Source organism: Pleurodeles waltl, chromosome 4_1 (genome assembly GCF_031143425.1).
Source record: "Pleurodeles waltl isolate 20211129_DDA chromosome 4_1, aPleWal1.hap1.20221129, whole genome shotgun sequence".
Classification (NCBI taxonomy): Eukaryota; Metazoa; Chordata; class Amphibia; order Caudata; family Salamandridae; genus Pleurodeles; species Pleurodeles waltl.
The window spans coordinates 526,491,338-526,506,843 of NC_090442.1; the positions used below are offsets into that span (position 1 = coordinate 526,491,338).

At 42.4% G+C, this 15,506-nt stretch overlaps 1 protein-coding gene across 1 annotated transcript in view; it reads right to left on the bottom strand.

Moving 5' to 3' along the window:
• PDZRN4 (PDZ domain containing ring finger 4) overlaps positions 1-15,506 on the bottom strand; it is a 469,963-nt gene that overhangs the window by 26,892 nt on the left and 427,565 nt on the right. The window contains exon 6 of the mRNA XM_069228854.1: positions 11,854-11,955. Within this exon, the coding sequence (XP_069084955.1) occupies positions 11,854-11,955 (102 nt within the window). The remainder of the gene's footprint in view (positions 1-11,853; positions 11,956-15,506) is intronic.

Sequence of the window (15,506 nt, forward strand, 5' to 3'; positions counted from 1 at the left end):
TTGGAGGGGTTACTTCTTATTTCTGGTGGGAGTTCCAGATTTGTTATAGATTTTAGAAAAATGATTAATACGTGATCTTTCTTTCTTGTATCTGGGCAGTTCCAGAAGCATCAAGTAAGTACTGCACAGACTGAGTGTTGACATCCAACTTCATCAAGATTTGGGCTATAAACCTTGGCAAAGACTTTGAGAGCCCATTAAGGATCTTCTGTTAGATCACTTCCAAGACCAATGCCAAACTCCACTACTTCTATCTCATACACAATATCAATGATTTCCAAGAATACTTATCAGTACCCTTATGCAATAGTAACTAGACTAATGCAATGACATTCTGTTTCCTCTAATCTGTTCTCTTGTCAAAATACTTAACTTTGACACTAGAGTCTTGTTCAACCTGTTCCATTCCACATCCACATCATCTTAACGGTCCCAGGAGAACTGGCCCATATCTCACAATAGAATATGATACTGACAAAAATGTCTTTCTCTGTCCACACCACGTCTCAACACCTAAATGCCATCAATGCAGGAGTGGCTTGTGGTGCTTTGCAGGGGGTGGGGCGGCGCGCGGGGGGATTAATGAAAAAATACAGTTACCTTCACTGGCCGTTGCCGCCACCACTACCACCATCTCTCCTCTACTGCAGGCTGCAGGCACAGGCTCCCAGCCTGCCCTACAGCCAATCCTGAGGCTGCGACCAGCATAAGGGTTGGATGGGAGTGCCCAGCCAGGGCGCTCTCAGGCAGACTGGGCACCTGTGCCTGCTCTCTCCAGCCTGGCAACACAGTGCCAGGCTGGAGAGAGCACAGTGTGCATGTGTGTTTGGTCGGCCTGAGATGGCTGGCCAAACACACATGCGCAATGAGGGGGAATGCTGTGCACTCCCCCTCAGTGCTTGTCACAGCCAGTGCACCAGGCATAAAGCTTTAAACTTGATTCTTGCATCAACAGGTAACCAGTGAAGCCTTCTTAAAGCCTTCTTAACTGGTTCTCGGCTTGGAAGTTTAAGCAGTAGTCTGGCTGCCGTATTTTGGACCGTCTGAAGTTTTCTCAAGACATATTTTGAAGAGCCTAAGAACAGTGAATTTCTATAATCTAGTTGGGAGACCACTAATGATTGAATCACCTTTTTTTGGACTTTTCTGGAATGAGAGCCAATATTTTCTGAATTTTTCAGTGCAGCCCAGAGCAAGTTGCTGCACGTTTATTTGCCTTGACTTCCATGGATAAAGACTGGTCCAGCCACATTCCCAGACTCTTTATTGTGGTGCTGAGGACTGGGGGGTGATCCATACATCTGGGCCAATTGATTATGGGTCAAAGGGGGCTATTGTTCCCCACAAACATTAACTTTTTCTTCTCCCCGTTTATTCCAGTCTGCCCCTTTCTGCAAACAGAGCCCAAAAAGGTGATTTTCCAAGTTAGAGCTATTTACAAAAGAGACCACCAGTTGGGCATCATCTGCATATGAGACTAAGGATAGCCCCAATTCTTGTACGATGTTGGTAACTGGATGCATATAGATGTTAAACATGGTGGGACTCAGAGAAGAGCCCTGTGGGACTCCACACTGAGAAGGTATTATATCTGAAAAATACATATTTTCCATTACTTAGAAAGTTCTATTTTCGAAAAAGGAAGACTGCCACCCCAGGGCTTTGTCTTGGATCCCCACTTCTTTGAGCCTTCCTACCATGGTTCTATGTTCAACAGTGACAAATGCAGCACTTAGATCTAAAAAAAGAAAGGCTGCAGAGCCTCCTTGATCGAGTAAGGTTTTAAGCTCCTTGTCACTACTAAGAGTGCTGATTCTGTGCTGTGTTGAGCACATAAACCAATTTGAGTGGGGTGTAGCATGCGGTTGTCTTCTAAAAAGCCTGACAGCGTATGGTTCACATGCTTTTCCAGCAATTTCCCTATCCTTGGTAAAAGGGAAATAGGTCAATTGTTGCCTGGTATGGATGGATCAAGATGAGCCTTCTTCAACAGAGGTCTTATCACTGCATGTTTCCATTTTTTTGTGACAGTCTCCATTGTTAATGATAAATTTATCAAAGTAGCTATGGAGGGAAGTAATACTTTCAGACCCTTAGGTAGCATGTTAGAGGGAGAGGGTCTATGGGGGATCCTGATTTAGCTTTACTGATCAGTACACATGCAGTTTCCTCATTTACCTTCGGAAAGTGAGAAAGGACAAAGGAATAATGAATTAAATTGATCCACCAACTATCTAGACATAAAAATTTGCATTATTTAAGATGGAATGTGTTATGGATAAGAAAGTACGTGTTAAAAAGAAGCGATCATGGTGAATATGCTAGAGATGGTAACATCTCAGATGAACGAAAGGTATGATGCAAAAGGATTAATAATTCTCAAACATCATACCTGTGGGGTCTGTAGTTTTGATGGGAGGGTGAAAGCAGGTTAAATAATGTTGTAGAAAAAAGTCACTCTAAGATTTGAAGGGTGGAAGTAAACATTTTGGAGGCTTTATTTATAAGGGAAAACAGAAATAGTGCACTGGACCATCTGGTAAGAAGCAACAAAGGAATACATAATTTTAAAGTCTTCTGCAAAACACCAAAGGTAGAAGACAAGAGAGGAAGCACAACAGCTAAATAGATACTAGGAATAAAAATGATGGGGAACTCTTCATAAACACCAGAAGAAACATGTCAAGAAGGATAAATGAACGGCAAACATAAACTGTATTTCTCTAAAATATATGATATAAAGTATCTCATGAAATGGGTGTTTTGTTCATACACAGATAACATTAGTTAGTTCCAACTCCATATCCCATAGTGATACCTTGATTCCATACGCATTCCATTGACATGGCCACCATTGGTAAACTGTGTTGTACAGCATAACATACAGAAAGTGCATCAACTGAACACACAGATGCACTGTATCACTTATGCACAGGCAATGAATCACCATTGGCTGATTTATGAGAGGGCATCCATAGATGGCAGATAAGGAAGAGGTATTTGTGCCTTCTATTATGACATGGAAACAGTATTCAGCACTGTTAGTCAGAACACCTTAATTAGCAGGCAATGGTTGAAGTGCCACCCAGGAACAAAGGGCTTGATTCACTGAGTGTTCGCTCACACTGTTACAGTCTATATTTATGTCTTCTTAGGTCCACAATAAAACACATTCACAGTTATCTCAGCTATGTGAGGTATTCACTAGCATGCATGCAAGTATCCAATGTGTGACCTCTTCCAAAGTCTTAGTAGTGAGTTCAATAATATATGATAATGACACACAGATACATTTCAAAATGTATAAGAATCATACAGAGGAGAGGACAAAACATACCACTGGCTCGTGGGCATACAGCACTGGTTCTTCAGATGGTCTAATTTCAAGTGTGTTATTTTAGTGTCCTAATTATGCATAAATATATTTAATAGTTGATTTGCAAATACATACAATGGTTCCCTTGTCACAATGAGAACAATTTTTTATTGTTTGGACTGTTGTTGTGCCTCTAGAGGCACATATTACCAGCACATTGCACCAGTTCCTGGTTAACACTTTTTTGCTCTGGAGTCGATGTAGTCCTAATAAAGGGATTTGTGTTGATGTTGGCCCTGTTAAAGCGCTAACCTAGATAGGGAGCAGTGGAGCGCTGAACGAGTTTCTCTGTAGTTTCCATGGGGAAGTCAAACCACATATCTCTAAAATGGTGCTTTTCTTGACTCTCAGTAGCGATGTTCTGATTCACTACTGATTACAGTTAACATGGAAAGACACTCGAACCCTATAAATGCTTAGTGTACAAAACAATACCCTAAAACAATTAAAGTCAAAGAGAAATGGTGGTTTTCCTGATCTAAAGTCTCCAGAATCATTAAGGTATTGTTTCTTCACCAAATTTACATTGTGTCTACAAAATCTATACCATAGTGATGTAAACGCAAGTGGCCTTATTACTATTTATCATAGAAGCACATATTACCTGTCAATATACAATTGCAAACTAAATAAGACAAAGCCCACCAACACTCACACAAAAACCTGGATAAAATGGACAGCTTGATTAAAAATATGGACCTACTAAGAAGTATCTCAGAAGTAGTATAGGTCAGAGTAGTGATGGGTAAAGTCTACAGGCCTGGCATGAAATTATTTGATAAACAATAGAAATTGTGGATGCAAGAGATTTTTGCAAAGAACAGTGGGAGAAGATTATAGAAGCTGTAAGGTTTGAGAGTTCAATGCAGTAGTTTGAGATTGATCTCTTTCTTTGCCCTGCTTTCTCTCTGGGAGCTTTCAGAATTGCAACCTTACAAAAATGTCACTGTATAAACACAAATTCGACCAACATTTGAATCATTCATCCATCCAAACTCACCTTTCAAATATTTTAAGTCTAGGTTTACTGGTCTAACTCTAGTACCAGAGTAGTAGGAATCAAGTGATCAATAAGGGTATAAACTGCAGGTCTAAATTATCTATGTAAAGTTGTGATTTAAATAAACTTTGTTCTTGAACCAAGGAGATCCATATACTATGAGCCATTTGCAAACCAGGATGTGCAATTTGGCCACAGACTGATTTGTGAATTTGTAGGCAATTTGTGATGTGACCAACAGACTAATTAGTCACATTGTAAACTACACATTCACAGCAAAACAATCTGCCTAATGAATATTATTAAGTTAGGTGTGTCATGCCACAGGTGGTTCATAAACCTGTGGTGTTACATTTCCGACCTGTGGTGAGGTCGGCAATCCTGTTCCCGGTCCGTCAGACATACCGCAGGCCGTCCACTTGGCTGCAACATCTCCCTTCTGGCGTGAGGTGAGGTCGGGTGGTCCGGGGTTGGCATGCGGATCTTGCCGTGGTCAAAACACAGCACAGTGTTGCATCGTGGGCTCCCCCTGCGATGCTCACATAATTCTTACCTTTCTGTCCTGGAGTACTTCGGGGATCTGTTATTCTTTTCTTCTTTTTTTCTTCTTTCTGGGCTTCGGGCTGTGTTCTTTCCTCCCATAAGTCAATTACCTCCCAGCATGCATTGCTGTTTTTCTTTGCCCGTTTCCAAGATGTTGTCCTTTCCAGTTTTCTTCAAGGTATATTCTCAATCCAGGAAGGTGCTTTTCCTTTTTCCTATTTGTCACTTCCTGTTCTTCATCATATAAGGAGCCTGTGTTCTTTACTTCCTTGTGTTGCAACACTCTCTGTTTGGTGGTGGATCCTTCCTCCTACTGGCTGTTCCTGTGGAGTATTTCCTGTTATTTCTCCTGTGATTTCGCAGCAGTTCTATTCCTTGAAGTCCTGGTATCCTGACGCTCTCTCTCTCTGTCCTCTCCTTTGGAGAGGTTTTTGCCCTTTGGGGTTTTTCTTCTGGGACTCCATCTGGAGAGCACAGACTGCCTTGGCATCTACCTTGTCAGCAGCACGGTGGCTATCGGAAAGGGACGTTCCTACCTCGGCCAGACCAGAACGTGCAAGATCCAAAGACGCACTCCAGTTCCACCCGACAAGGACAGTAAGAGAAGGGCGGAATGTGACAAGGTCAAAGTTTTGAAATATGAAAACTTCTTTTGTTTAAAAAAAAAACGCCTGTTTCCATGAAGAGCACAGGTGTTGCTTTCACACGAAAACAGTTTTCCATTTGGGAACACACCATAGAGAGCATGCAATGATCCCATACACCACTGCAGGTTTCCTGCCCTGAGGCTGTCCGACATGATTTCCAAAAGGGAAGCTATCATTTTTCGATGTTTTGAAACTGCAATTAAGGTTGCAACCAACTGATGCATAGAAATGCAAAGTGCAACTGGGAGTGAATGTCCCTTTCACACACCCTGCTAAGTAAGATTTTGAATGACTTAGAAAACACAACTTGTGTGTGTCCGGTAGGCTTTTCTGACTCACAAAAGGATTTTTAATGCACGACACAATGTGATTGTGAAGATACAAACCCTGCAAATTGCACGGTTTGTAGCTACAAAATGTTTTAATACATCTGGCTGTATATTTTGTAAGCAACATTTATACAGTCGGCTTTCATGGGCTCCCCCTTTAAGTATCATCTTCTTGTTCCACAGCTCATTTACAAGTGTTACACCCCAGAAGCTCAAAGAATACTACAGAACCAAGGCGAATTCAGCAACAAACATGTCCACCACAAAGATTTAATTTTGATGCATGTGGAAGGCTTATTTTTTTACAAGTAGTCACATGGTCAGCATTCATTGTTTTTCTGAAGTTAAAACATAACCTTGAATTTAAATGCTAGGAGATATTTTCAACTTTTGGTTGACGCACTAAACGATAAAGAACCGAGTTCCAAACTTATACTTTCTTCTTCTCACAATTCACACTGGTCTTTGATTTTGGGGAGCAGAGAGTAGAACTTCTTTTGATATAGAACGCATCTGGACTCCTTGAGAGCACACTTTGCTGAGAACTTATCAATATTCTGGATATCTTCTGAACTAATCCTCTGACACTCATTCTTATTTCCCATTATTTCCCTTTTCTCTTTGAACATCAGCTTACATAACCTTCATTAACATGCCTGAAATCGTCACATACCTCTAAGTTCAGGCTAACATCAGAAAAGACTTGTCATGGGCAGCTACGGCCCACAAGTGGAAATCTTTCCACGGCCCCAGGAAGCCTCTCATTTGTGACTGTCACCCACAGGCTCACCAAGGATGACCAAATATGAAGTTTGTAAATTGGGGATTGTTGTGACCCACCTTTGGAATTCTTATCATGACGCCCTACTCACTGGTGTCACAAACACAGCTAAAGCTGTTAGAGAATCCGCCTCCTTCCCCTAATTGCCTTACAAGACTCGCCTCCTCCTTGCACTGACATGCTTAAATGACTGCGAGAGGTACAAAACTACACATCCCACCTCATCTGTCGTTTATAATATCTGGAACAACTTTCCTGAATATAAAAGTTCTTCCAATGGTTACTGTTAAAGGAACACACTGAATTCAAGACGTTTTGCCAGACTCACAAAAGTGCCTTTACACCATGCATTCACATCTTACCAGCCCATTCCGTCTTGTAGGATCAAACTAATTGGCTAAGATGGACCACAGAACCTACTAGCTATGCTCTGTCCAACACACAAGACATCTTTCTGTATTCCAAAGGCTCTTTCCTCAGGAACTATCTTTCACACCACATGGGAAACAGTTTATTGAAAGTTCAGAGAAGTCCCAGAGAAGATACATTATCTGCCCACATCAGGTGATAGCAGAGAGAGCATACTACAAACAGAAATATGGGAAGATAAGTTGGGAAACAATGGGTACTGAGATAGTGCCGTACTTAACAAATAACGTACTGACTCTTGTTGTTATTAATATTTTAATTGTGAGGTGTTGTTAGTATTTCCTTTCCATTAAGGTGTACATTTCCACTTCTTAGTGCAATACATTGGCTATTACCCAACTGGCATTCATCGCCTCAGGCTCACTCTCCTTTTAGAAGATTCCTATTTAAATGGTTCACAAATCTCTTCTTGGCTGTGATATTATTAGAGTACGTTGACTGTGGTTTATGATTCTGAGGGCCTCTTATGGCAATGTCGAAATAAACTCATAAAAGAAATAGAACAAGATGTGGCGGGAAAAGACTGATGCAATCGCAATCATCAGCTGCGTCGTAGGTCACCACGTAATTACGCTCTGGAAACTAATCCAATTACATCCACGTAATTTGCATTACAGTAGGAGGTGACAGGCGTACGGTCAGGAAGGAGCCACCAGCTGATTGCAGGCAACACTGCGCATTAAATGCGCTGGAAATGTTATGCTTACAACTCAGTAAATCAGAAATAAATTGGAAACTGGCACAAAACAGTTTAACAACCTTGGATGGTCACCGTTTTTATTAGATAGTAAGTATTAGTAGCCCCCTATGGTTTATTTATGTGAGTGAAGAGAAAACAAAGAAGTTCTAACAGCACCAGCATTGACAACATATATATGTTTAGTGTGACGGCCACTCCTCTGCTTCCACCTGTCTTGTGAATGTAGGCAGAATTAGAATACTCAATACGCATGAACTGAGAGTCTTGGGTTGAAGTATGCAGTGCTCCTTGCTGCGGTACATAAGTAACCTCTTATGTGCAGTCAGTGCATTGAAAAAATATACAGGCAATGGAGCTATCAATTATGTATGACCTTTCGTAGTCCAGCCTCTAAACTATGGACCAATTGATCAAGTTTGGTGGTCACTACAAAGGGCCAAGGCTATGGAGTCGGAAATTCTACTTTTAGGGACTCTGACTCCTGACAACTTACACTGTGTATGTAGGTTGGGAATAATTATTACCACATAAGGTGCATTATCACCCAATGTAACTCCATTAGCTCAGGGCGTTTTTCTCCAATACATAGTCAACTTCATGGCTTCAATCATTTTGTGGAATTTAAAGTGCTTTTGTAGTGTGCTTGTATTGTCTTATAATATATGTGATAATTTTTATGTACAATAAAAAGCATTCTCTACATTATAGATCCTTTCTGATAGTGATCCCTATTCAATTTTCCATATGTCGCCTCTAATTTTTACTGTCACATTTCTCTAGGGCTTTCTCTCATCAATCATTAAGTATACCTTTCTCATACCTCCTCCATTCTTAGTAAATTAAAACATATACACTTCCACGTAGCTAATTCATAGATATTTTCTAAGATTAAATGTTGGACATGGCCCTTTCAGCAGGGTAATTCCTAAACTTTTTGCCTTATCCTCCCACTTTTTGCTGAATTTGTTTGTTTATGCCTTAGGCCTCTGTGCACATTACCATTGCTAGCCAGTGCTAAGGTGCTTGTGCTCTCTTCTCAAAACATCACAAAATTGGCTTACCCCCAGTTGGAATATTTAATTTACTTGTAAGTCCCTAATAAAGTGTTCTACATCTGCCCAGGGCCTCTAATCCTAATGCTACTAGTGGACCTGCAGCACTGATTGAACTACCAAATTAAGAGTGGAGTTTAAACTGCCATTTCGACCTGGCAGAGTAAACTTTTTGCCAGGCACAAATCTTCTATTTTAATACACATACATCATCCCTAGAGTAGACCCTAGACAACCCAGAGTGCAGGATGCAATGCATTTAAAAAGTTGGACACATACTTTTACGTTTTACATGTTCTAGTAGTGATGACCTCTTAAATATGATGATTTTCACTAATGTAATGACTTTCTCTCCCAAGGGATAACATTGGAGTTGCCTTTTATAAGTGCACTTTCCAAATGGGAAGAGATCACCAGTTCAAGTTTAAATCACAATTTAAAAACCTAACTTATGGTGACGTTGGATTTTAAATTGCAATTCACAAAATGACCCTTTTAGAAAGTGGACATTTTCTTGTCTTAGCCATTTGGTGGCTGTTGCCTGTCTCTGGTAACAGGACTGGGTGTAGCTGACAGTTGAGCTAAGTGTTATCTTCCTAGACAGCCACACACAATGGGAGCTTCGGTGTGACTGGATGGGCCATCACTGGCAGAATGGGAGGAGGAGGTGGGCTGCCACCCTTCTGGACTGCTGCTCTAAAGGAACTGTTGCCCTGCTCTGCTGACCTGCTGACCGCCATTCTGGCGAAAAAGAACTGGGCCTGCAACTTCATCTTGAACCCAAGGTGTTAGAGGGACTCCGAGGTCTAGACTGCTGGCCTCTTGATCTGGGTCTCAGGGACTTAAAAGGCTCCACTACCAGCTGCTGGACCCAGCTGCACTGAGTTCCTGTCCCCCAAGTGGTGCCTCTCAGGTCCCGGACCATTGGTGTGGCTTATGGGCTTTTGAAAGCAAGCCTTTGGACTCTTTGGAAACATGATTTGGTCCGTTCACATCAGAACTGCGCCACTCACATCAAAATTCAGCATGTGCCACCGCCAGCCCATCTCTTCACACAGCAAGCACTGATCGTCCATGGAGGACCACCAACATGAAGCAACAGCCCACCCATGTTGGACTCCCAGGTCTGCTCTTCGTGCCACACTGACCACTGCCCGCAACACTCTCTTTGCTCCCCATGACTCTCTCCAATGCGAATGGGACTCTTGGCACAAAACTTGACTAGGTAAACCTTCTGCAGGGCTGATTTAGGACCATATCTGACCTGCGTTCTATCATGGTCAGCCTGAACTTTTGACTTTGACCCAATCCAACGCAACCAGATGGGCATGGTTGAAGCCTTCTGATTTTAGTGCCTATTTTACAGTTTGTACTTTATAACTCATAACTCCAGTTCTACTGATTGGATTTTTGTCGTTTTGGTCTTTACTAAATTTTGCTCTCTTTTTCTAACCTAGTGTGGATCTTTTGTGTTGTGTTTTCGCTGTTACTGCTTCAAGTGTTGCACAAGTACTTTACACATTGCCTCTAGGTTAAGCCTAACTGCTCTGTGCCTGGCTACCAGAGAGCTGAGCACAGGTTAATTTGCGGTTTGCTTGTGCTTTGCCCTGACTAGGATTGTGGTTGCTGCTTGAGCCGGACCCACACCCCTGTCAACCAGTAACCCAATTTCTAACTGTATATTTTGCAACCTTACAGAGATGCTTTGCCAGAGAACACATACTTAATTTTCATTTTGCTGAGATGCTTAGTTGAGCATAATACTTCTATTGAACATCACAACACAAGATTAGAAAGGACACTTTGACATCATGACGAGACACAGAAGTTTATGGTGGCAGGTCTGGATGTTGAGTTCTGTAAATATGAAGCTTTTAAAGATTTAGCATTTGGGGTAATGGGAGTGTGGGTTTCCCTGCCGTTTGTAATATCCTTTGATGTGACGCTCCGATGTCAACAGACAAGACAGAAAAAATCCCTATGTTATGGATTACAAATGGTGCAAGTGTGAAAGAGGAGCAGCGAAGTGATTAAATTAAGGAGAGAGCACAATGTTACCAATTGTATGTACCGGAAAGTTGATATCTTGCAAAATATTTGCAAATAGTACTGCCACAAAACATTGCCCACTGGAAGAGTCTTAGTTACAACTACTGCTTTACAGGTGCTCAAACCAACGCACGTCTGTCTGTTTCCATCTACCTGGCAAAATAATTATGTATCTATAGGTTCATAGTCATGATATAACAAGTCAAAAGGAGAAGTAGATAGGAAGGCGACAGTTCTAACTAATATCATTTTGAAACAATGGAAATTTAGAAACTGAACAATGTAGTTTTGTGAAACAAAGTATTTCAATGAGCTTGTGAAGGTGATGGCTATGCCTTGAACAGTCGATTCCTCCACTTGCAATCTTTGCACAAATGCAACTGACTTTCCAGGTAAGAATTATTTTTCTCTAATGTGGGATTCTAGTCACTGAGCTAAGGGATCAATGCGGGTCCTAGAGTAGTATTTGTGAAATATTTCCTTTGTCTTGTGCCTAGGTGTGGAGTTGATTGTTAGAGAGGAGGAACAGGGGTCCACCTGTCAGATATCGATCTTTTGTGTTCCACGCCATATGTTTGGCATTACAACAACGTGGGGAATATAATACAGGAAAGAAATAGTCACCAATGAGGGGTATGCACTATATCAAATCAAACGTGGCTATTGTTTGCGTTCAGCATACTCTGACATCAAAAGAGAGGTGGTTATAAAGACTAAATCAGCTCTGGGTGGATGTATGTGCTCTTTATGTATCAGGGACATTTAGGTCAAAAAAATATTTCTCTATTTTCTGGTGGCTGCTGAAGGCCAGATGCACTCCATTAAAGTGGATTTGTTTGTGATATTTCTGCAATAGAGGCCCATAGTTTTATGATTGCTTCATCGCAGGCCAATAATGAGCGCATCAAAGTGCCCCTGGCCCCATGCTCTCATTTCTTCATACTGACCTGCATCTCAGGTCGTGCAACCAGCAACACAATTTTTTTGCACTCGTCGCTGGTGAGCAGTGCCAACGCCTCCTCGCGATTCTGGACATCTTGACCATTTATCTAGAAAACAAATGGAAACGGCGCATTAGTATATGTTTCCGCTACGCAATGTGCAGTAAAGGGCAAGCCAAGCTCATTTGAGGCAAATGTATGGACAATGAAGCTCGCACAATGGGCTCCTCTTCGGCCCCTCGGTGGTAAGTGCCTTCACTCAATTATGCGCTTACTGTAAGAGCCGCATCGATCGCTGAAGAATGGCGGACATCAGAGGAAGCAGTTATGTTCATAAATGTCCAACCTGCGACCTGGCAACATACATCTAGCAACACAATTAACCAGCCTCTGACAGGTGACGTCCATCTTTCTCCGTTCAGAGTAATGGAAGTGTCAGCCTGAGATAATAGTGCTGGTAGAAGCAAGACTGGTAACACAGCAGCAGAGATCAGTCAAACTCTCCCTTGCAGGGAGCCAATTAGAGGGCTGGAACATTATCTCTCACAGGGCACTACTTTCAGACTGCTTCTCGTTATTCTGTTTACTATTATTCTGTTTGTTTACATTTCACTACTAGGATAGGCCCACAGAAATCCCTTTTTAGGTAATAAGATTACAGACAGGGCAAAGATTAGCAATTACATTTACCACAAAATACATATCTTAAAGAGGCTGAAGCGTTATTACAAAACACAAAGAATTGGGTCATTTCAATAAATAACACCGTAGTAGGTCAGACGCCAAACACTGTATTACAGGCACCGTGTCTATACAAAGAAAGAACGCCTTTGTTTTGCTCTTGAAGGTAGACAACTACCTAGCTGCGACTCTGATATTTGTCCATTGTTTAGCGCTCTGACGCCTGATGCAACCTTGGTCCACGCTATGTGAAACCGCAAAATAAATAAACCAAATTTGCGAAGTTGCTGTTCACATAGTCCACGGCGCTTGGCGTGCTGTTTTGGGCATAATGAATTTCGCACTGTTCACAGAAAATGAGTCCTTTTTATTTCTTGAATTTATTTTGAAGAGCAAATGGAAACTTTTGCAGTGGAATCTCAACCATTTTAATCCGGAGCCAGGAAGCCACATGCATATTTGGATATAAAAAAATCTTTAGTAACATATACTGTACCTCGATTGTTTCTGTAAGTCTTTAACAGGGCAGACTGCACAAAAACGTGTTTCCGTATGTTTCGTCCTGACAACCAACAAAAACACTAACCTGCAATCAAGTCAATAAATAAAATATCTCCTGTGATATCTTAGCAATTGCATCTGCTTTCACACTTTCCAGGCTCCTCCACTCAGCCGGAATCCTAGTTGCAGAAATCCCATGCATAGGTCAAGACATATCTGGTGGTCGAGCCTTCACCTACATCATTCCTAAAGCGTGGAAGGATCTGCTGCTACACATAAAAGCCTCCTAGCCACTTCTTCAATTCTTCAAGAATCTGAAGCCCTCGTTTTTCGAGTAGTCCCACTAGGCCCAGGGGTGGCTACATTCACACCTGCTCAATTACAGGATACACTCCTGTTCGATAGTGCACTCTATTGATCTGCACAACATAACTGGTAAGAGTAAACATCATATCATGGAGAAGTTTGTGCAGAAAAGAAAGCAATGTCCTCATCCATATGGAATCTGAGCTCTGCCCCGGAATTTGACATCAATTAAAAAATGAACCTGCTCTAACAGGGGAAGTATAGAATTTACCGTGCATGCTTAGGTGCCTAGACACTAAGGGGGTCATTCTGACCCTGGCGGTCCGAGACCGCCAGGGCTATAATGACTGAAAGCACCGCCAACAGGCTGGCGGTGCTTTCTCCCCTATTCTGACCGCGGCGGTAAAGCCACGGTCGCACCGCCGGGGCCGGCGGTTTTCCGCCGTTTCTGCCCCGGCGGTGATAATCCGCCAGGGCAGCGCTGCAAGCAGCGCTGCCCTGGAGATTATGACCCCCTTACCGCCAGCCTGTTTCTGGCGGTTTTCACCACCAGGAAGAGGCTGGCGGTAAGGGGTGTCCTGGGGCCCCCTAACAGGGCCCCGGCCAGCTTTTCACTGTCTGCACAGCAGACAGTGAAAAGCGCGACGGGTGCAACTGCAACCGTCGCACGGCCGCAACACCGCCGGCTCCATTCGGAGCCGGCTCCTGTGTTGCGGCCTCCTTCCCGCTGGGCTGGTGGGCGCAAACTTGGTTTGCGCCCACCGGCCCAGCGGGAATGTCAGAATGGGGGCCGCATGAGTGCGGCCGCATTGGCGGCTGCATGGCGGTTTCCGCCTGGCGCAAGGTCAGAATGACCCCCGATGTAATCCATCCAGCAGTGAGAAAATAAGATTTGTCTTTTATTAATGAACCTTTGCACATCTTATCCATTTTTTAAAAAGAATATGCGGCAGATAAGCAACCTTTTGTGAGAATGTATGTCTGTAATGCACAAAGTTGTATCAATTGCACTATTGTATATTACTTAAGTGATGACCAAAAGCCGTCCATGATTACAGAGGGACTTTCACCTCACTTGCAAACTGTTACCAAATTCACCCCAATATTGTACCCAAATTAAGAACAATAGCAGATATTTCTTGTTTGTGTCTGGCGCTGCGGTTGCAACTAGCACGCAGATGTGACCAAGCCCATTGCTCATGGAAGCCATTTGCAAAGATGAAGCAGTTCATCTTACTCCCATCTGCTCTCACTCTTGTCGAGACATGGGACTAAAACAAAGTACCTACCCTTATACCATATGTTGTATTTTTTTATTTACCATGTTCTACATGATTCAACCTGCCACCCCCCTCCAATCTCTGCTTGAAATGGTAGCGCAAATGGGAGTGGGATACAGGAATTCAAACAAATAGCAGTGATGTGTTCCATTCTCATTTTCACAAGGTTAGGTGAACAAGAGATATAGATAGGTAGGGTCTATAAGTCTTGAAGAAACCCCCAGGGCACTTGGAACACCACTACCAGACTCAAACATGTTGACCTTAGCTTGACTGGGAGTAAGGTGGTGGTATTATTATTATTATTATTATTATTATTATTACTACTATTGTTATTATGATGACGATTATTATTATTCAGATTTATAAAGTGCATGGTTACTTCAGGGGGTTTCCCCACATTGGTACAACAGAAGGGACGAAAGTAGAAAGATTTGAACAGCCTTGTGTTCTGGAGTTTCTTAACCTTATCCAATGACTTATAGCTTCTAAGCGAAACAGGCAGAGACTTCCACAATGTGGGGTCCAAGTAAGAAAAGGTGCGACCAACTTGACTCACCTTGCAAAACCTAGGGAAAACTACAAAAGTTCAGATTGATGGTGTGGAGAGACTGATTGGGACGATATGCCAAGACCAGTGACCTAAGGTAGAGTGGTTGAGAACTGGGCAGGGCTTTAAACATACTGCATAATGCCTTAAACTAGACCAATTGAGAGCCAATGTAGGTCCTGAAGAAGATGCAAGACTGAGGAATGCTTAGAAAGATGATATAGCAGACAAGCCACTGCATTCTGAATGACTTGTAGCTGCCTATTTGCAGTTTTCGACTCACCCAAATAAAGAATGTTGCCATCATCAAGACTAGAAATGATCAGTGCCTGTCCGACCGT